Source organism: Berghia stephanieae, chromosome 1, assembly GCF_034508935.2.
Source record: "Berghia stephanieae isolate SIO BIC M18660-M18661 chromosome 1, UCSD_Bste_1.3, whole genome shotgun sequence".
In the NCBI taxonomy this organism is placed as follows: domain Eukaryota; kingdom Metazoa; phylum Mollusca; class Gastropoda; order Nudibranchia; family Aeolidiidae; genus Berghia; species Berghia stephanieae.
The window spans coordinates 101483153-101502339 of record NC_088360.1 but is presented as its reverse complement, the minus strand read 5'-3'; the positions used below and the strand labels follow the sequence as shown (position 1 = coordinate 101502339).

The following is a 19187-nucleotide window of genomic DNA, read 5'->3' as shown; positions in this document are numbered from 1 at the left end:
TTCCGCCTGTTTAATGAAGTGTAGGCGTCTCAAAGTGCTCGAACAAGGCGCCGCGGATCCCTCTCACAACAAATAAACACAGAAGATACAAAAGATCGTCTTAAGACCGGATCAGACAATGGTCATGCGTGAACCACGATACTAAAAGCACGATACAGGTGTGCCTAGCAAGCAATGCCTACCGTTGCTGGCTTGCAGATGTGACCGTCGCCACTAAACGATGTTATGCGACGTGTACTTATATTATGCAAAGGGACCAAGATCGATCCCGGGTGCAGTCAAAAATTTTTGTATGACCCTCCTGTCCACTACCCAGCAGTGATTGAGTAGCTGGGTCTGTTAGATCTGGCGGAAAGTACGAGCGTCCTATCCAACGGGTAGCCAGCAATTGCTATTGTCCGTTTTACGCTATAAAAACCGGGAAAAACTCCAGCTCCATGGGTCTTATGGATCTAAAGGACTATTTATATGCAGGTCTGGTAACCCAAATTGTTATGGGGTCGTTGTTGTTATGGAAATACTCTCAAACCAACGCAAAATATTGTCCATTACTAACACTTTAAATAAAGCTCATAATTTGCGCCTGGTTATCAGACATGCAAATATATGCACCAAGGTATAATATTATCATGATTTAGTTGTTGAAAATTGATTCTATAGCCTGAAATAGGAAAACTTGGCTTAAGTTGTCTTATTAAATTAAGAAGAAAAACATAGTTTCTCAGAGAGCGGAAAGCTAAAATATAATTTACCCTTTGATTATACATTTTAATTATCTCTATTGTTATTTTACTCACCACGATATATTTCTAAAATAATTGTTTTAAAAAATGAAAATTATAAAATTCCCATAATTCATTCCATATGTGAAATGTGTCTTTAGGGTCTGTATCAAGGGAAGACTGGAATGATCCAGGCGTCAGCCGCTGTGTACCGCCGCAAATGACCCCCTTTTGATTTGATAGGTCACAAATACACTTCTTTTCACAATGCATTTGATTTTTCTTGCACTGTTTTGAGTATATAGTCTTAAATGTACGGAAAAGGAAACCGGAGGAAGACGAAAACGAACTATTTATCTAGGCATTTGTCCAATATTCTTCTTCTAGGTTCCATGCCTGGTCCAGGCTTCGGATACTGCATGAATTATCTCTCTCCATTCCTCCCTGTCTCTTGCCTTTTCAAACAGCTCTTGGATTGTTAGGCTGGTGAAGCCCTTCAGTTGGTCTATGAGTGTTTTTCTTTGTCTCCCCCGGGCGCGTTTACCAGGTATTTTTCCACAACTTGCCAGGTATTCATTCTTATCTTTCCTTACTATGTGTCCGAAAAAGGATAGTTGTCGATCCACTATTAAGGGCATTAGTTTCCTTTGTTGGTATGTTTGTTTTAGCACTTCTTCGTTCGTTTTGTGTGCAGTATACGATATTCTCTGCATCCTTCTCAAGCACCACATTTCAAAAGCTTCAATGTTCTTTTGTGTTTCTGCATTTGTAGTCCAGCTTTCGCATCCGTATAACAAGATTGGCCACACGTAGCACTTCAAGACTCGGAATCTAATCCCGAACGACATCTGTTTGTTTTTCAAAATGTTTCCCAGGTCCATGAAGGCCTGTTTGGCTTGAGTTATTCTTGCTCGTATGTCTCGGTTACATCTTCCATCTGTTGTCACTATTGAACCTAGGTATTTAAAACTTTCTACGTTGGTAAGTTGCTCGCCGTGAATCGTTATATTGCAGGTGTTGTTGTTTTCGGGGTTTTTCTGTATTACCATGCATTCCGTTTTGGTGATATTCACTTCCATTCCCTTGGCTTCACTATCTACTACCACTTTGTCAACAATCTTTTGAAGTTGGATTTCTGATGTTGCAATGAGTACCGTATCGTCTGCGTATCTTATATTATTTATGTTGTGACCTCCCACTTTTATTCCCTCCATATTATTTATGCCCCTCATGATTGTTTCTTGGTATAGATTAAACAGATCTGGTGAGGCAACACACCCTTGACGGACTCCTTTCTTAATAGGAATGGAATTTCCTGTAGAGTTTCCGATTTTGATAGATGCCTGCTGGGTGTAGTATAATGTTTGCATGAGTCTGAGGTCTTTCTCATCAGCGCCAATGGAGTGCAGTTGTTTTAGTATTTCTTCGTGGCATACTCTATCAAAAGCTTTTTTGTAGTCGACAAAACAGAGGTATAGTGGGGTCTGAACCTGTATAGCTCTTTCACTTAAAACACGGAGGAGGTATATTGCGTTCCTTGTCCCTCTGTCAGGTTGGAATCCATATTGTTCTTCTGCGATTTCGGGGTTAATCTTATTCCTTAGCCTGTTGATAATTATACGCAACAGTATTTTGTTGATGTGGCTTATTAAACTTATAGTTCTAAAATTTTCGCATCTGACTGCACCTGCTTTCTTTGGTATTGCTATAAAAATAGAGTTACAGAGATCTTCTGGAATTTTCCCAGTATTGTATATATTGTTGAATAATATGTGAAGTTCATCAATTGCCAGATCTCCTAGGCTTTTTAATACCTCTACAGATATTTCATCAGGGCCTGTTGCTTTACCATCCCTCATTCGTTCCATGGCATGTTCAATTTCACTTTTGGTGATGTTTGGTCCGCTTAATGGTTCTTTGAATTTCAGTGGTGGTTCATTTCTATTTGGATCATTGTACAGTTCGCCTATGTATTCTACCCATCGGCTTTCTATATGTTGTTCTTCAAATAGCAGTTCCCCTTGTTTGTTTTGGATACAACTTCCTGCTGCTTTGCTTTTCCTTTTCCCTGATAGTTCTTTTATTCTTTGGTGAGCTTGTTGGGGGTTGGGTTTGTATTCTCTTTCGATTTCGCAGCATTTCCAGTCTAGATAGTTCTCGTGTGCCTCGATGCATTTGGATTTAATGTGGTTGTTCAATGTTTGGTATTCTGCAGACCCTCTGTTGCATTTTCGTCTTTCTTCAAATAGGTTTAGAATTTCATTTGTCATCCATTCCTTTTTGCTGTTTATTTGAGCTATTGGTAAATGCTTTTCTGCAGTTGCTTTGACACACTTTTGGAATATATCAAATTGTTTTTCACATTTTTCATTATCAGGTTCACTTTGGCTTTGTATCATGAGTGCATTTTCAAATTCTTCTCTCATTTTTGTTTGTATGCCATTGTCTTTGCATAACCAGTAATCCCTCTTTATTCTACCAGCTGTTCTCTGAATAGCTTTAAACTTTATCCTTATTGTACAAACAACTGGGACATGGTCACTGTCTACATCGGCGCCTGGGTAGGTTTTGCAATTTAATATGCCATTTCTGAATCTTGATGATACTGCTATAAAGTCTATCTGGTTCCTTGCTCTGTCCCCTGGTGATTGCCATGTCCAGGTTCTTCTTGGGTGTTGTTGAAACCAGGTGTTTGAAATCATTAATTTATTTGTTCTACACCAATCTGCCCAGATGTTTCCTCGTTCATTTCTGTCTCCGAGTCCATGTGGTCCGATTATGTCACCATCTCTGCCTCTGCCAATCTTAGCATTTAGGTCCAATAGAAGACTGAAAAAAAATATTAGGGCGGTTTTTATAAAAGTAAAAGGGTTATCAAAAAAGCAAGAGGAATCAAAACTTTTAATGAATAGATAAATAACTAAATGAATGAATGAATGAGGAAATGAATAAAGGATTGGGAAATGAATGAATGAATAAATAACTGAATGAATGAATAAATGAATCAAAATAGTGAATGAATGAATGAATAATCGTGGTCATTTTAATGGATAGAAATTTGAAGGATGACAGAAAGAAGACGGGGGGGGGGGGGGGGGGGGGGGGGGGGAATGAATGAAGCTGAAGATGAAGTCAGTGTTGTATTGTGAGTGTCTGTTTTATATCGTCCCGATTCCTTGTTGACTGACGTACACTTATTTGCAGGTCCGATAACCCTATTCCTTATGGGCTCATTCTTGTAATGAAAATCTTTAAAAAATGACGCCAATATTGTCCATTACAACAATGTTAAACTAGGCCCATAAATGGATGTCAGACGTAGGACGTTGTTGACCCAATCCGACAGAACGTGATCTTGTCAGATTATCTCATACGGTATTATACAGAACATTGCATACTTCCTACTAGACGTAGTATTATGCACAGTGGATTTATCAGGTCACTCACTGGATGAAAAGGACAAAGGCGATTATGAATAAGACCGGACATTCATGGACACTATCGATCAAGGTATTTGATCTGGAGTGGCGAGGGAAGATGGTCATTTATCACGTGACCCCTTACTTGAACGCTGGCTACCCCCCCCCCCCCCACCCCTGTCATAAGCACTTATAAGACACAACTAGTGCTGTACCGTTCTGAACGAGATGATGAGAGTGCACTATTATTGGCGATGAAGATTTACCCACGGTAAAATCGATTTCTGTTTATTTACCATTCACTTCCAATTTGTGTTCTTTTATTGTAAAAAATACAAATTAACAAATGATTTTATCACTACATATACATATACATTTGTAATATCAAAATTCTCATGACATCATATTATAATCTCCCTTCATCAGCCATTATTGTTAAATGTCCTGATATGATTTTTATTGAATAATTCATGTTAACAGTTTCGTTTCTGTATGCATATGCACGTTTTGGTGAATGTGTGTGTCTTTGTGGGGGTGTGCTTGTGCTACATTTACCTTTATTATTTCAAGAGAATAAAGAACTACTTATATTAGGAAAATTATCTAAAATATAATAAATAATGAAACCGCCAAAGAGTCAAATGCGTTGCCAGTTTCCAGAACAGGAAAGCAAATAGAAGTGGGCGTCACTGCGCGTGTATGTACCTTTAGCTGAAGAATAGTTCGATTACGTGGAAACGTGAACCCCTCACTGGGTGATTATTATGGGAAAAGGGTATATATATATATATATATATATATATATATATATATATATATATATATATATATATATATATATATATATATATATATATATATATATATATATATAGAGAGAGATAGAGAGAGAGAGAGAGAGAGAGAGAGAGAGGAGGAGAGGGGGGAGGTGGGGGGGGGGGTAGCAAGTGTGAGATTGTGTTCATGATCGTTATGTATGTATACGTGTGTGTGTATGTATGTGTGTGTTTGTGTGTGTGTGTGTGCGAGTGAAAGAGACACACAGACAGATAGATAGATAGATATATTGATAGATAGATAGATAAATGAATAGATAGATAGATCAAACGATAGACAGATAGACGGAAGCTAGATAGATCGATAGCTATTATATTAATATATATAATTAGTATTCGCACCTCTTATTCCACGTAGACAGATAGATGAATAAATAGACAGAAAGATGTTGTATTGATAGATATATATATATATATATACATAGATAGAAAAAACAGACAGGCAAACAGACAGATAGATAGATGGATAGACGGAGAGAGAGAGAGAGAGAGAGAGAGAGAGAGAGAGAGAGAGAGAGAGAGAGAGAGAGAGAGAGAGAGACTGGAAAAGATGGATATTTGGCGTCAAAGTGCAATATGATTGTTAGGTCAAAAGTTTATCACCAAGTATAATAAGTATACATGCCTGGCATCTGTAGAGATCAGCTGGATTCATTACAATATAATGCCACAAGTACTTATTGAAGTGACATGCAGTATGTGGTGGTCATAGTACTTATGTCTCATGGACATTATTATCATAATAATATTACTAATTTGTAATCAGAAAATCTGATTGGTTTGCTGGGTAGAGAAAGCTAACCCATGCATAACACTCTGCGCTTGTACATGACAGATTATTCTAGAGGAGTATTTTGAATTAACAATTCTTTGTGGACATCAAACTAAGTAGCCATTCGCTTATGAGAATAACCTGTTGAATGTATAAACAATAGTATTAAGTGTATACACTGCCATTGGAAACGCGTTAAAAATTCGAGCTTTTATATAGGGCAATATCCAGAAAACGTGCTCAGAGCACTTTACAAGGGGCCCACTAAGCAACAGCAACATTTAACATGTTGGACGAGACATGACGTCTGTTAGGCGATTTTTTTTCGGAAAGAAACAACGACCATAATGGCCAGCTACTCATTTTACACCTGGGTACGGTGAGAGAATATGGGTAAAGAGCCTTTTCCAAGGACTAAATTATGCACCCTTCTGAGTGGGACTCGAACCTAGGACCTTCCTATCTGAAGGCGAGTGTCATACCAATAGACCACATAGCTGCACACAAAAAAAAAAAACCCAACAAAAAAACAAACAAACAAAACAAAAAACAAACAAACAAACCCAAACAAACAAACAAACAAAATAAAACCCAAAAACAAACAAACAAACAAACAAACAAAAAACGTAGCCTTCATATATTAATTAACTCTCTCCTCACCAGCCTCGTTCAGAGTTTTTCCCTGCAACTTCACACCCACCCAACACAAAAATAGATTTTTTTCTACTCAAACAGAAAAGGAGCAAGTACATTCTATACATAATATTGTCCAGTGTCTAATTTTTTATCACTATAACAAAATATTTTCTTTATAATTTGTGATGTACAAAGGATATCAGAATGAGAAAATTGTTGGTTGCATCGTAACGAATGTGACGATTTTCCTCTAGATGGTAAAGAGAGGGTTAAAGACTGCGGATAAACTCGCATCAAATGTAGGTAAGCAGACGACGCTCATATCAGAATAGCTCTAATAAAAGCAGGATATGACCACTTGCACTCTCTTCCTTTTCATTGATGGGAAGCGTGGCTCAGTGTTCTCTTCGCCTTGTAACCAAACCAAAAAGTAATGGGTTCAAGACGACGTGTACATATATATTCAAATTAGTTTACGTCGGTTCAAGACCAAGCTGTGTTGGTGGCATTGAGCAATCCACCTCTCTCTTGATTACGACACGTTGTTGTTATGGTGACAAGTGTGGTACTCATTATTCGAAAATAAGTTTCCTCTCAGGGAAAAAGGCTTAAACAGTCATGACGTCACTTCCCTCGTAATGACGCATAGTAACTTAGTAACTGGCTCTAAACTATTGGAACAATGGCGGACGCCTTTATGAAATATTTCTCCGACGAGCATAAAAGTGTATCTAGAAGAGAAAAACATTGTAAATATGATCATGTTTTGACTTTTATACATTCTGATCACATGACATATGAAAAGTTCTAGCCAGCATGAAGAATGAAAAGTACCGATTTTCTTTGTTTGGAACCACGCTGCTCACCGTTGCTGGGCGACGTGACATCAGACTATTGAATCCAATTAAGAATAGACAAATAGAGAAATAGAACATAACCACGCCCCTCGGGCAGTCGCCTGGATGTAAACAATGGCAATTAGTGCTAAACTGAGCAAACTACATTATGAATAACCATCGGTTGTGTGCGTTTAAGTGAAATGTTCACTCGCCGAGTCCTACACACCTGATCAATCGTACCAACACAGAAAACTATGTGTAATTTTTTACGTTTATAGTCTGATTGAGCTAATAATCACACAATATCTTCAACAGTTTTAACGTCACTTCCTTCCTAATGACGCATGGTAACTTAGTAACACTGGCTCTAAACTATCGGAACAATGGCGGACGCCCGTATGAAATAGTTCTCCAGCGAGCATAAAGGGTATCCAGAGGGAAAAAAAAAACACATAAATTTGATCATGTTTTAACTTTTACACATTCTGATCACAAGGCATATAAAAAGTTCTAGCCAGCATGAAAAATAAAAAGTAATGATTTTCTTTGTTTAGAACCAAGATGGCTGCCGTTGCCGGGTGGCGTGACATCAGACTATTGAATCGTATTGCGGGTCAAAAAACGATGACAAGGAGCAGAGTGATGTTAACTTCCATCATTCTAATGTTTGTAAACAACCAGATATATTTGTCCGAGCGAACTTGAGGGTATGTCACAACCCCCGCCTTTTGATTGGTCAAAAATCTATTAGTTACTACAAAAACTAATATCAAATTAGCAAATGTTGGAAGTGTCAGCTGTAGATGAATTGATTAAATCTGAACGCTAATAAAATTGAAATTCTTTTATTGGACCATAAAACAAATTAATACAATGATAATATGTACAAATGTACAAAAAAGCCAAAACATTATTTCTTATTTTTCTTGGTACATAAATCGGATAACATGCGAGATATGATGTAAAATAAAATACAAAACAAAACAAACAAAACACACCCACACACCCACACCCACCCACCCACCCACCCACACACACACACACACACACACACACACACACACACACACACACACACACACACACAAACCAAACAAACAAAACAAAAGCAAAACAAAAAAAGCCAAACAAAAAGAAAAAAAATCCAAGGAGGGGAAATGCTGTGAATGCTTGTCGGTAATTAAATATTAAGGTGGGATAACTCATGTAACTCGTGAATATCAAATATAAAGAAAAGGGTTATTTCCCTTTTTAATGGGGAGGTAAAGATATCCTGACATTCCGCCATAATCTATCGAGAATAAATTATTGGTTGTGTTCCTTTTCATTAATGGGGATTAAGAGTCTTAGGAGTCAAGTGAGAAATTGGTGCTTGAGGCAGAAAAGGTGTGGGGCGGGTACTTATATTAATAATGGTGAAAAGTATTGGGTATAAAGAAGTGTCAGATGAAAACACACACAAACACACACACACACACACACACACACACAGAGAGAGAGAGAGAGAGAGAGAGAGAGTGTGTGTGTGTTAGTGTGTGTGTGTGTGCGTGAGAGAGAGTGTGTGTGTTAGTGTGCGTGTGTGTGTGCGTGTGTGAGAGAGAGAGAGAGGGAGGGAGAGAGAGAGAGAGAGAGAGAGAGAGAGAGAGAGAGAGAGAGAGAGAGAGAGACATCCAGTCATATCTTTGTTGAATGGCTCAAATGTACGACTGCTTGCTGATATAATATATATATATCTCGGTCAGGCGGAGGGTGCCGTATCATTTGGATCCAGAGTTTGACTCTCTGACACATGCGATATCATTATTCTCTGTCTTCATCTGGTACTTCTCCATACCCTGTATTTCTCAAAATTTCAATTTTTGACATTTCCTTGAATTTTTCACGTACCGATATGTGTCGATGTGTCGATATCTAGACTTTTCTCATTCTCCATGTGCGATATGTGGTCTAGTAGTATGACACTCGCCTTCGGATCGGAAGGTCATGGGTTCGAGTCCCGCTCTGAGTGGCGCTTAGTTGAGTCCTTGGAAAAGGCTCTTTACTGACATTCTCTCACCGTACTCAGATGTAAAAATGAGTACCTGGACGTTATCGTCGTTGTTTCTTTCCGAAAAATATCGCCTAACAGGCGTCATGTCTCGTCCTGCATGTTAAATGTTGCTGTTGGCTAGGGGCCCTTTGTAAAGTGTTTTAGCACGATTAGTGGATATTGCGCTATATAAAATCTCGATAAAATTCATCCAGGACATCCTCAGAAAGTGGTAAAATCTTGAGCTTTTGTTTGCCGCAATATCCACTAAAATGAGCTCAAAGAGTTTTACTGAGGTTCCTAAGCCAACAGCAACACTTAACACCGAGGACGATATATGACTCTTGTAAGACGCTCTTACTTTGTTTTTTTTTTTTTTTCGACAGAGACGGCGCTGTTACTGGCCAGTACGGCAATTAACTGGTTAATTAAAAGGAACAAAGCACGAATCCAGAATGTTAATGAAATTAATGTATAACAACGTCTCTCGGTTTCCCTTGTCAACAGCCATCAGCCATAAAAAGAGATTTTTAATTTTGTCTTTCATCATTTCATTTATAGATTTAAGTTAATGAGTTTTTAAAAATTAATTGTTCTTTTCAAAATGCACAAAATACATATTTTATTCTGCCCCTCACCCTAAAATAGTAACGCGTAATGATACCAAGTTTACAACAATAATAATGTGTGGCGTCAGATTATCAAGCGTTAAATTTCACTAAAATTAAATTTATAAAATAGAGGTAGATATCATTTAAGTATTTTTGTAAATGTCTTTTACTCAGAAGTAACGACATCAGAATCGATTGAGGACTATAACAAAAGATTTCTTGCTCTTGTATTATATTTGAACTCTGTTCCCAATGCGCACTCGCAAGCTCGTGCAACGGTTGGGAACACGTCCAGAATTGCAAAAGCAAAACTATAAGGATCGCGTAATATGTACTCTTATTTCAGTTTGGAGGTGAATGGTCTAGGGTAGATTCATGATTCTGAGTTAAACATTCCATGGAAATGTGTGTCCTTAAGGGCGTCTGGAATTTGGTGCGGAGCAAGCCTCAGGTAAGTACAATATCGGAGTTCTTCATACATCATGGAAGCTGTTTGCCGTCGATACTCCTCGCCCAGCCATTTCAGCATATGAGTTACTGTTCTAAACCTACCCACCCCACCGGAATTGTTTCGAGCGAGGAATTCCATAGCGAGTACATGCCCATCTGTCGTCTCGCTGACGTCAGGTGCCCAGCTATAAATTCTTTTGCTTTTTCCAAAATCTTGACTTCTAGATAAAGAATCGTTCTCGGAAATATTGCTTAGGCGACTTGTCGGTCGTGGTGATGCTGACCCAAGCCTTTCCGACACTGCGCTCATGCTATGTCGTCTTGATGACTTTTGCCTCTCAAATTCCAAGAGACTGCTGTTTACGTCAATGAAAGAGCCGCTGAGGGATCCCCTAGCGGACGACGTGGTCGATGATGCCATATCGAGACTACCTCTTTGACTGGAGTTCAGGCTTGAAAGAGACATTCTTCTTCCTATCAGGTCCTCACCCGGTGCCTGTTAGAGAAAACAACAGTATTTATGCACTTATATAGAAGGAACGAAATTGACGTCACTCGCCTCTTTATTTTTAGCCAGCTATTTTTATGAGTAGTTCTCACTAAATTGTTTTGATCAGACTATAAACGTTTAAGGTTACACATAGTTTTGTGTGTCGGTACCTTATATCCGGCTGGCAGATGATATGAGTTTGTTTTTGTTTTATAAACTAAACGTAAAGCATCAGTAATGGTTTTGATCAACATCGGGCATCACATTGACTCGAAAGCCGATTTACCGAGTCTACGAGGTCAATCAATTACCGATTTTGATTTTAAAACTCGGATTGTAACACCCCTTTGTCACATCTAAGAAAACATAATAATATGTGACTCATCGTCGCAAAACGGTATTATGTCGGGATGAACCAGATGCTAAAAAGCCAAATTAAAGCTAAACTGGTAAAATAAAATGAATTATTACTAGTTAGCATTCTAAGATACGATATTTATGCTCTTCAAAAAAGCATACACACTCATTACAACTCTTATGTTTCTAGCAATAAACTCAATTTTGAGCATCTTAATCATTTCGACATAATACCGTTTTGAGGCGAGAGGTCACATATAACATTTGAATAGAATATCAAATCATAGATTATTGTATTGCTTATCCCATCATCAATCGGCCAGAGATGACTTTTTCTATGACCCGACTTTTAATAGAAACAGAGAAGAAAGAAGGTGCTATAATACTAAGAGAAGACCACCTGTCATCAGTTTATCCAATGTCAAATCACATTTAATTTTGTGTGGCTAAAACAGTATTACGTCATATTATGGATCGGTTTAAAGTGACCCTCAAGCTTTCAAAAAGAAATCTCCAACATGAAGATTCAAAAACTTATATTTGAGGCTTGATATGTGAATGAGTAAGTAATGATGAGAGCAATCAGTATAACTTACGAATTCTCGGTCAAGAGTTAATTTCTTAGGCAAGGCACTTTGTATATCCCACCGAACCCAAGCTTCATTTTTCGGGTTACTGGTTGCATTGACATTTTGTAAAAAATTATTGTTGGAGCAAACTTTCTTTACAGAGGATTTCATATATCATAGAAAATCGAATCATAACTTGGATGCTTTTATTGTTCTCTCTTCAGGACCATTAGGCAGTTAGGCCCATGGAGCCGAGGTTATCCCTGTGTCTTTAGCGTGAAACAGACAAAAGCAGTACCTTTTGGATATGGCGGGAGTCTAACTCAAAGTGCTTCCAGCAAGATCTAACAAATTCAGCTACCCATCACTCCTGATGGACAGGGAAGGGTGGGGAAAAAAATCTCGACTTCACCCGAAATCGAATTGGTCATTTTGCATGTGAAGCGAGTGCTATGCCACTTGCGATGAAATTGCAACTAAATATAGACCAGTGACTCGTAACCTGGTAAAACTGTTTGCCATAAAGAATATCGTTGTCAAAGAACAAGAAGTTGTTCAAAATGTAATAAATAACTATGAACATTTATATAGCGCACTTTCACAGATTTGCCATGCTCAATTAACTTTCAAAATTTTATTTATTTCCCAAGCAGGCCATATGAAACCAATTTTCCATTGCATACAGTACCAGTCGCCTGTTATGTGTCCTTTTTTGTACTAATACTCTTACAATTTCCATCATTGCCTATTATAGCCTGGTATTCATTCACACCAGAGACGAGTATGAAATAAAGTAAAATAAAAAATAAAGAGTCACTCAATTTTACGATAATTTCAGCATACTAGCTGATTGGATACAATGTGTGGGTTGACTAAACGTAACTTTTACCGATAATTTATCTTTTCATTTCATTTAACCCGTGACATACGCATCCCCGGTTTCAGTCGAGAATTTTTCTGACCCTCCTGTCCACCTATCAGTGATTGAGTAGGTTTTGGCGGCAAGCACTTTGCGATAGACCTATACAAAGAATAGCAAGCAATTGCCACTGTCCGTTTTACGTTATAGAACCAGGGATAAACTCGGGGCTACATGGGCACAATGGCTCTGAAGGACTACTACTGAAGGATTGAATGCATCCCGATCATATATTCTTCTTAAGTAAAAACAAACTTGATTATTTATATATACGCACTATCCACTAAACGTTCTCAAAGCGTTTTAAAAGGAGTCCCTGGCAACACATAACATGTAGGACAAGATATGACGCGTTTAAGGTGTTAAAATTTTAATTATTATTGATGCTGGTTAACCCTATGACACTATACTTGCCTGTGAAAGTAGCTTTAGTTCTAATTTGGACAGGGTCTTTTTCCGGGTCATTGTCTTGGAAGAAGAGCGTCTTTCCAGGAATTTGAAGACTTCATTTGTCACAAAAGAAGAGTTCCTTCTCTCTGGAGTGGGCACGGATGATCTTCTTCTCCTTAATTCACCACCTGGAAGAGGGACATTTTTAAATTATGAAAGGACAGATCAATTGAACTTTGAATTCATATAAGCTCCACTCATCGTAATTTAAATTGTTTGTTCTCCCAAAGTTATAACTCTCCCAAAGCTACAAACTGCAAGTTTTCTCTCGGGTTTTAGTTCTTACTTACGTACTCCAGAGTCATCTCATAAGAGGTCGACTGTAAATGGTTCGCCATTCTTCCCGGTCTCGGACCAGTCTGTTGCATTTTTCACTTGCCACCCTAACCCAGCTCTTGATGTCATCTAGCCATGATCTTGCCGGGCTGTATCTTGGCCTCTTCCCCTCTACACTCTACATTTCTACGGTGATGCTTTTACAAATTGTGTTTTGCCCTTTCGTGTTGTCAAAAGTAGTTCTTACGTAACCTAATTTATTCACGTGTTTGGCAAGATCATTTATGTCAGATATCCATTGGAAAAAATTGAACCAATATCAGTAGAACTGAAAAGCGGACCCTCTCTCTTTCTAAAATGGACAAAGGAGGTAACCAAAAATTTGAGGAGCACTTTAGCCTTTTATTAGCTGGAATAAACCATGGGATTTTTAAGATGTTATTGTCACTTCTATAGGTAGAAGTATATGTTAGATCTGACGAAAAGCATATGACAAGAGTTCTATCCAAAGGGTAGATCTAGTCAATAGCAAGTGTTACAAATGAAGTGATTTTCTCTTTAAATCTCTGAAGGATCACAATTGATATTGCCATTTGATCAATTTGGGCATGTAATGTTAAACTTATCCAGCAAATGTGTTGGGGGAAAATAAAAATATAATTCCTTTTCTTTTGAACATATTGATATTACACAGAATACTGAATAATATAGAGTTCTTATACTCCTGCTTTTTGGGATTCTTGACGTGTTCCTCCGCGCTGTGATTGCGCGTTGGGAACAAAGTTCGAATTCCGAAATGGATGATATGTTTCTTAATTCTACTCTCAATCAAATTTGATTTCGATATCTCTGAACAAAATACATTTTCACAAATTTTAAATGATATCTCTTTAGAAAATCTAATATATAATTTTTGTGAAATTTAACGCTTGATAATCTGGCGTCACAAATTATTATTGAATACTTGATTTAATTTCGCAATACTATTTATGGAGAGGGGTCTAGTATAATATTACTTAAAACAATTCCATTAATATTGTTACCGTTTGATATTGTCGTTCTTTTAACGAAATTATAAAATGTCCACTGACCTTCTCGATTTCCGTTTGTAGAGCTTGTGTTAGTCTCTGTTCCCACAAGACGTGGTGTAGCTCGACGAACATTGTCCAATTTCTGACGGAGTAAAATATAAACGCCATAAGAATACCTACCCCCCCCCCCCCCCCCCATCTCTCTCTCTCTCTCTCTCTCTCTCTCTCTCTCTCTCTCTCTCTATCTATCTATCTATCTATCTATCGATCTCTTTCTCCCTCTCTCTCTCTCTCTCTCTCTCTCTCTCTCTCTCCCTCTCTCTCTCTCTCTCTCTCTCTCTCTCTCTCTCTCTATATATATATATATATATATATATATATATATATATATATATATATATATATATATATATATATATATACCCTTTCTCCGATCACATTCTCCTTCCCGCATTTTCAAACACAAAAACACATAAAAATATTTTTAGTTTTAATTTTAGAAACAATCCGTTTCATGTGCAATGATATTAATATGTCCATGTTAATCCTTTAATCTACAGAAGACTAGCTGGTGCGTTACAGCTGCACATTCCAATGCACGACATCTCCATGCTCGATTCGCTTCACACTGTTTACTTCCCCCCTATCTCAGCATACCATATGGAAGCGAGCTTCCTTTTCTTTAAGATGATTAGTCATGAAAACCGCTCAATAAGTGTATATTGTAATTATCATTATTATTATTATTATTATTATTATTATTATTATTATTATTATTATTATTATTATTATTATTATTAGTAGTAGTAGTAGTAGTAGTAGTAGTAGTAGTAGTAGTAGTAGTAGTAGTAGTAGTAGTAGTAGTAGTAGTAGTAGTAGTAGTAGTATTAATATTATAATCATCATCATCATCATCATCAAAATCATGCTCAGAGAAAATCTGAAAATTTATTTCATTACAGAAAAAATTCCCGAGATTTGAGAGCTAGCGAAAGGGAAATTAGATGGGACAATGTATGTGTATGTTTGTGTTTGTGAGTGGTTGTGAATGTGTATGAATGTTTTGATAACTCGTTCTTTCAACATGTCTATAAGTGACTGTCATTCCCATGAAAATTTGATACACAAATTTTTATTCTCTTTTTGGTTTCAAAATAACAACCAAAAATCTTGCGATGCAAAATGTCTAATTATGTCTAATTTTTGTAATCTGTTTCAAGCTTCAAGGTCTCTCGCCTATCCCCGAATGTTTGCCAACATGATTACTCGATGGTACGCTAAACAATGGTAGAATTTCTTGATATTTATGTAATGTTTAGTTCTGACAATGTTCTTCTCACACATCTAATAGTTTTTAACTTGATAAATTAAAAGAAGTGAGGCCCGTCAAGCTCAGACTGTCTATTATTTAGTCCAGTTGGTTAAATGATTTTCGGCTTTGAAATTAAAAACTGGAAGGGATTAAAGAATTTCATTAAACTGAACAACTTTGACGTATTCTATATAGTGATAAAATAAAGGATTGGGCAAACTTCGGTAGGCGCAGACCGAGTATAATATTAATTAATAACAGCTTCTCCCTTTCCCATTCTGCCCTAACTTACTCTTGCCTGCTCCTCCACACAGTTAGCAACATCAGCCAAGGCATTTATTACCGTGGCGTATGACGCTGGCCCATCTTCCATCCTCTCGGCGTGCTTGTTCTGCTGGGTAAGAGCCGAGGAAAGAGACCTCAACGCGCCACTAGTCTGGACGGATAGACGTCTAGACTTCCTACCACTGCCACCCTGTCTACTTTGGGTTCTCGTTCCTGTTCCTGCTGATGTGGTCAGTTCTGACCCAGAGTACATGCTGAGAGCGCTTGTCGGTAAATCTTCTCTTTCCATAGTTGGTGTATCCGGAGAAGTGCTAGTTCTTTCTTGTATGTCATTATCGTCAGTTGTATCTTCAATCTTACTCTGATGTGTTTCAAGGGTGTCCCGTATCTTGTCTTCGTGATCCCAGTCTTGGCGAGAGTTCGTCGATTTATCAAGATTTTCAAGGTACTCGATCTCTTCTTTGTCGAGAGCATTACCATCGAATGAGCTATAACGATGACTCTGGTCCCATTGAAGGGGTGAGCACAACTCATCACCATTATCTTCATGAACGACAATGACTGTGTGATGTGATTGTTCATTTTTGTCTATGTCTTCAACAGCGACGGTTGGTAATGCTTTACTTAACTCACTTGGGGATTGTTTTAATGATTCGGGTTGACGAATGCTAGAATTGCCGCCTCTTGCTTTGAGTTGATTTGCAGATTTTGCACTTGATGAAAATGAGTTTTTCTTAGTTGACTGTGCCATGCCATCTCTCTTTCCTCCTTCTGATTTCACGGACCCAATACCCGGCGACAGAGAACCGTTCGTTCTTGGTGTCTTTAGAATGGAAGGACTTGTTGGGCTCTTGGACTGAGTTGGCCTATTTGGGCTTTGTGATGATTTTCTAATTGGAGATGATCTGGATCTCAAAATATTCAGATTCAAAGATTGTTTACCCAATGTTTTAATGCGCACGGAATCAGATCTTCTGTTTTCAGTTGTTGAATTTGTCACAGTGAGATAATCTAGGTCTTCGCCATTCTTCATCAAACGAACTGAATTCTGCTCGCTTCGAATTCTTGCCCAAAGTTGCAGTCCTTTTGAAGAGTGTTTAGATGTTTCTAGAAACTCATCGGACTCTGCTTGTATAATCTGCTCATCAACATTATCTTTGTTTTCAATAATGTTGTCAGAACTCACAATTTTTGGTGAAGCATTATTAGAAACGTTTTCGCTTTCCTCTGAAATAGTTTCATCAGCCCCAGCATTTAATCCCGCATATTTGCTTAAAACAGTTCGAGTAAAGCTATTCATTGCGTCTTTCTTGCTATCTGTGTTTTGATTTTTCAATTTATCCAAGATTGTATTCACCGATTGCACGAATGGACTCGCTCTCTTCTCACGCTCACGTCTTAAAACACCTGCCAGGCCTTTCTGATATAGTGAAATCACCTTGTTACTCAAAGACGGTTGTTTAATAGTTTCTATTGAAACAAGTTCTGGCGCTTTTGGTTCTTCATATTGGAAGAGAGGGGTTTTCTTTTCCATTTTTATCAACGTTGATAGTGGCTTAGCTCGAAGCTCTTGTATAAACTCTGAGCTACGACTCTGCAAATCCAGGGCACTTTGCATTTCTTCCTCCCTTTTCTTTTCAATTTTCTCCTTCATTATATCTCTTGTATTACTTTTCGGTTTTTGCATCCCGCTCCTTCTAGACACAGCTGTATGGTGTTCGTGGAGAAATTGTTTCTTTTTCGTATCAAGTTCTCTCATCTTAAATCGTCGTTCGTTTTCCAGAGCGTATAACGTTCTTTTCAGACCAAGGTTGTCCGAGTTCTTTGGTTTTGGCGGACAAACAAAACCAAAATTATCGTTCTTCATGATGGAATAAATAATATTATGTGTTTAAAGATTTACACTGTTCAACAAACCACAACGCTCATAATATTGCGAATACTTTTTTCCCTTTCTACTTTGTTATGTCAACTCTTATTAAAAAAAACAGAGTCAAAATAATCCATCAAACGAAATCATAAAATAACGATGAAACATCTTAAAAATAGAAGATATAACAAATCACGTTCGTTATGAGACTATCGTTGTAAAACAAGTCATGAAGCAAAACGTGCAATGGCCGTCATAAGATCTGATAACTGAAAAGAAAAACACTCTGACTCGGACCTCTCTCACACACACATACACACAAACACACCATACTATAATATACTATACAACACACACGTTCACAGACAAACACACAAAGTCTGAGACTCGCCTCAGGATTATCGGCGGTTCCTGGTGTTATCCTCGTCTTAGCAGCTGTTGCGCAAAATCCATTTGTCAGCACCAGTGTCGGCTTAACCAGTGTGTACAAAGTCACGATGACATTGCTGCCAATTTGAACATTCTCATACATTATATTCTTTGTAGTATCAAATGCAAAAATGTGATCCACCGCGTCCAACTGGGATTATGCTGGGGGGTTTTTTTTCATGACAGGAGAAAGATCGTGAAAATATATTATTTATTAATATTTTCTTAATTATATTTGATATTTCTCCTAGGTATCCTGAGTAATATGTAGCAGCATGATCCGACAATAAAGCAGTATTGAATTAAATCATACCCAATCCAATCCAAACCTAGCATCTTCAGTGTGAAGTAAGACGCAACATTTGTGTAATGTGAGATGGTGTTAGGTTATGGCTCTGTATCAGCACAATAATTGTGTCATCCTGTGACAGAAACGTTTTCTATTTGACCTGTAAATTTCTCATAACTTGTCAGAATATTTCAAGTTGTCGGGGAGGGAATTCCCGTGTAATATAGGGGTGAATTAAATGCTAAAAATTGAATATACGGCCAAAACATGAGCTTGGGTGACATTTATATGTTTTCACATGACTTATTCCCGTCTCTCCTCTTGGAGAATAGGACCGTGAATAACATAATATTAGCTTCTCCAAGCTTTAATGAGGAAACTAAATAATGTTGTTTTTTGTTGTTGTTGTTTTTTTTTTGTTTTTTTTTTTGGGGGGGGGGGGGGGTTGGGTTTTTTTTCTTTTTGTACTATAAGAAGTTAAAATGATTTATATCTGCTGATCGAAAATTCTAATTCACATGGGCATCTGCTTCATTCAGACCGTAATACCAGGTTGACGCTTTGGGCCACAAATGTTCGGGTGTCTCATTGTAAAT

The 19187-nt window shown here is 37.7% G+C and overlaps 1 protein-coding gene across 1 annotated transcript; it reads right to left on the bottom strand.

Moving 5' to 3' along the window:
• Nucleotides 1-9614: 9614 nt before the first annotated feature.
• Nucleotides 9615-18078, bottom strand: LOC144962559 (uncharacterized). The gene is made up of 4 exons (XM_078895597.1): nucleotides 16011-18078; nucleotides 14467-14548; nucleotides 13064-13227; nucleotides 9615-10810 (listed from the first exon to the last, which is right to left on the bottom strand). Exons 1-4 carry the CDS (start codon nucleotides 17868-17870, stop codon nucleotides 10238-10240), a joined length of 2679 nt encoding a protein of 892 aa, XP_078751723.1. The 5' UTR covers nucleotides 17871-18078; the 3' UTR covers nucleotides 9615-10237.
• Nucleotides 18079-19187: the final 1109 nt, after the last annotated feature.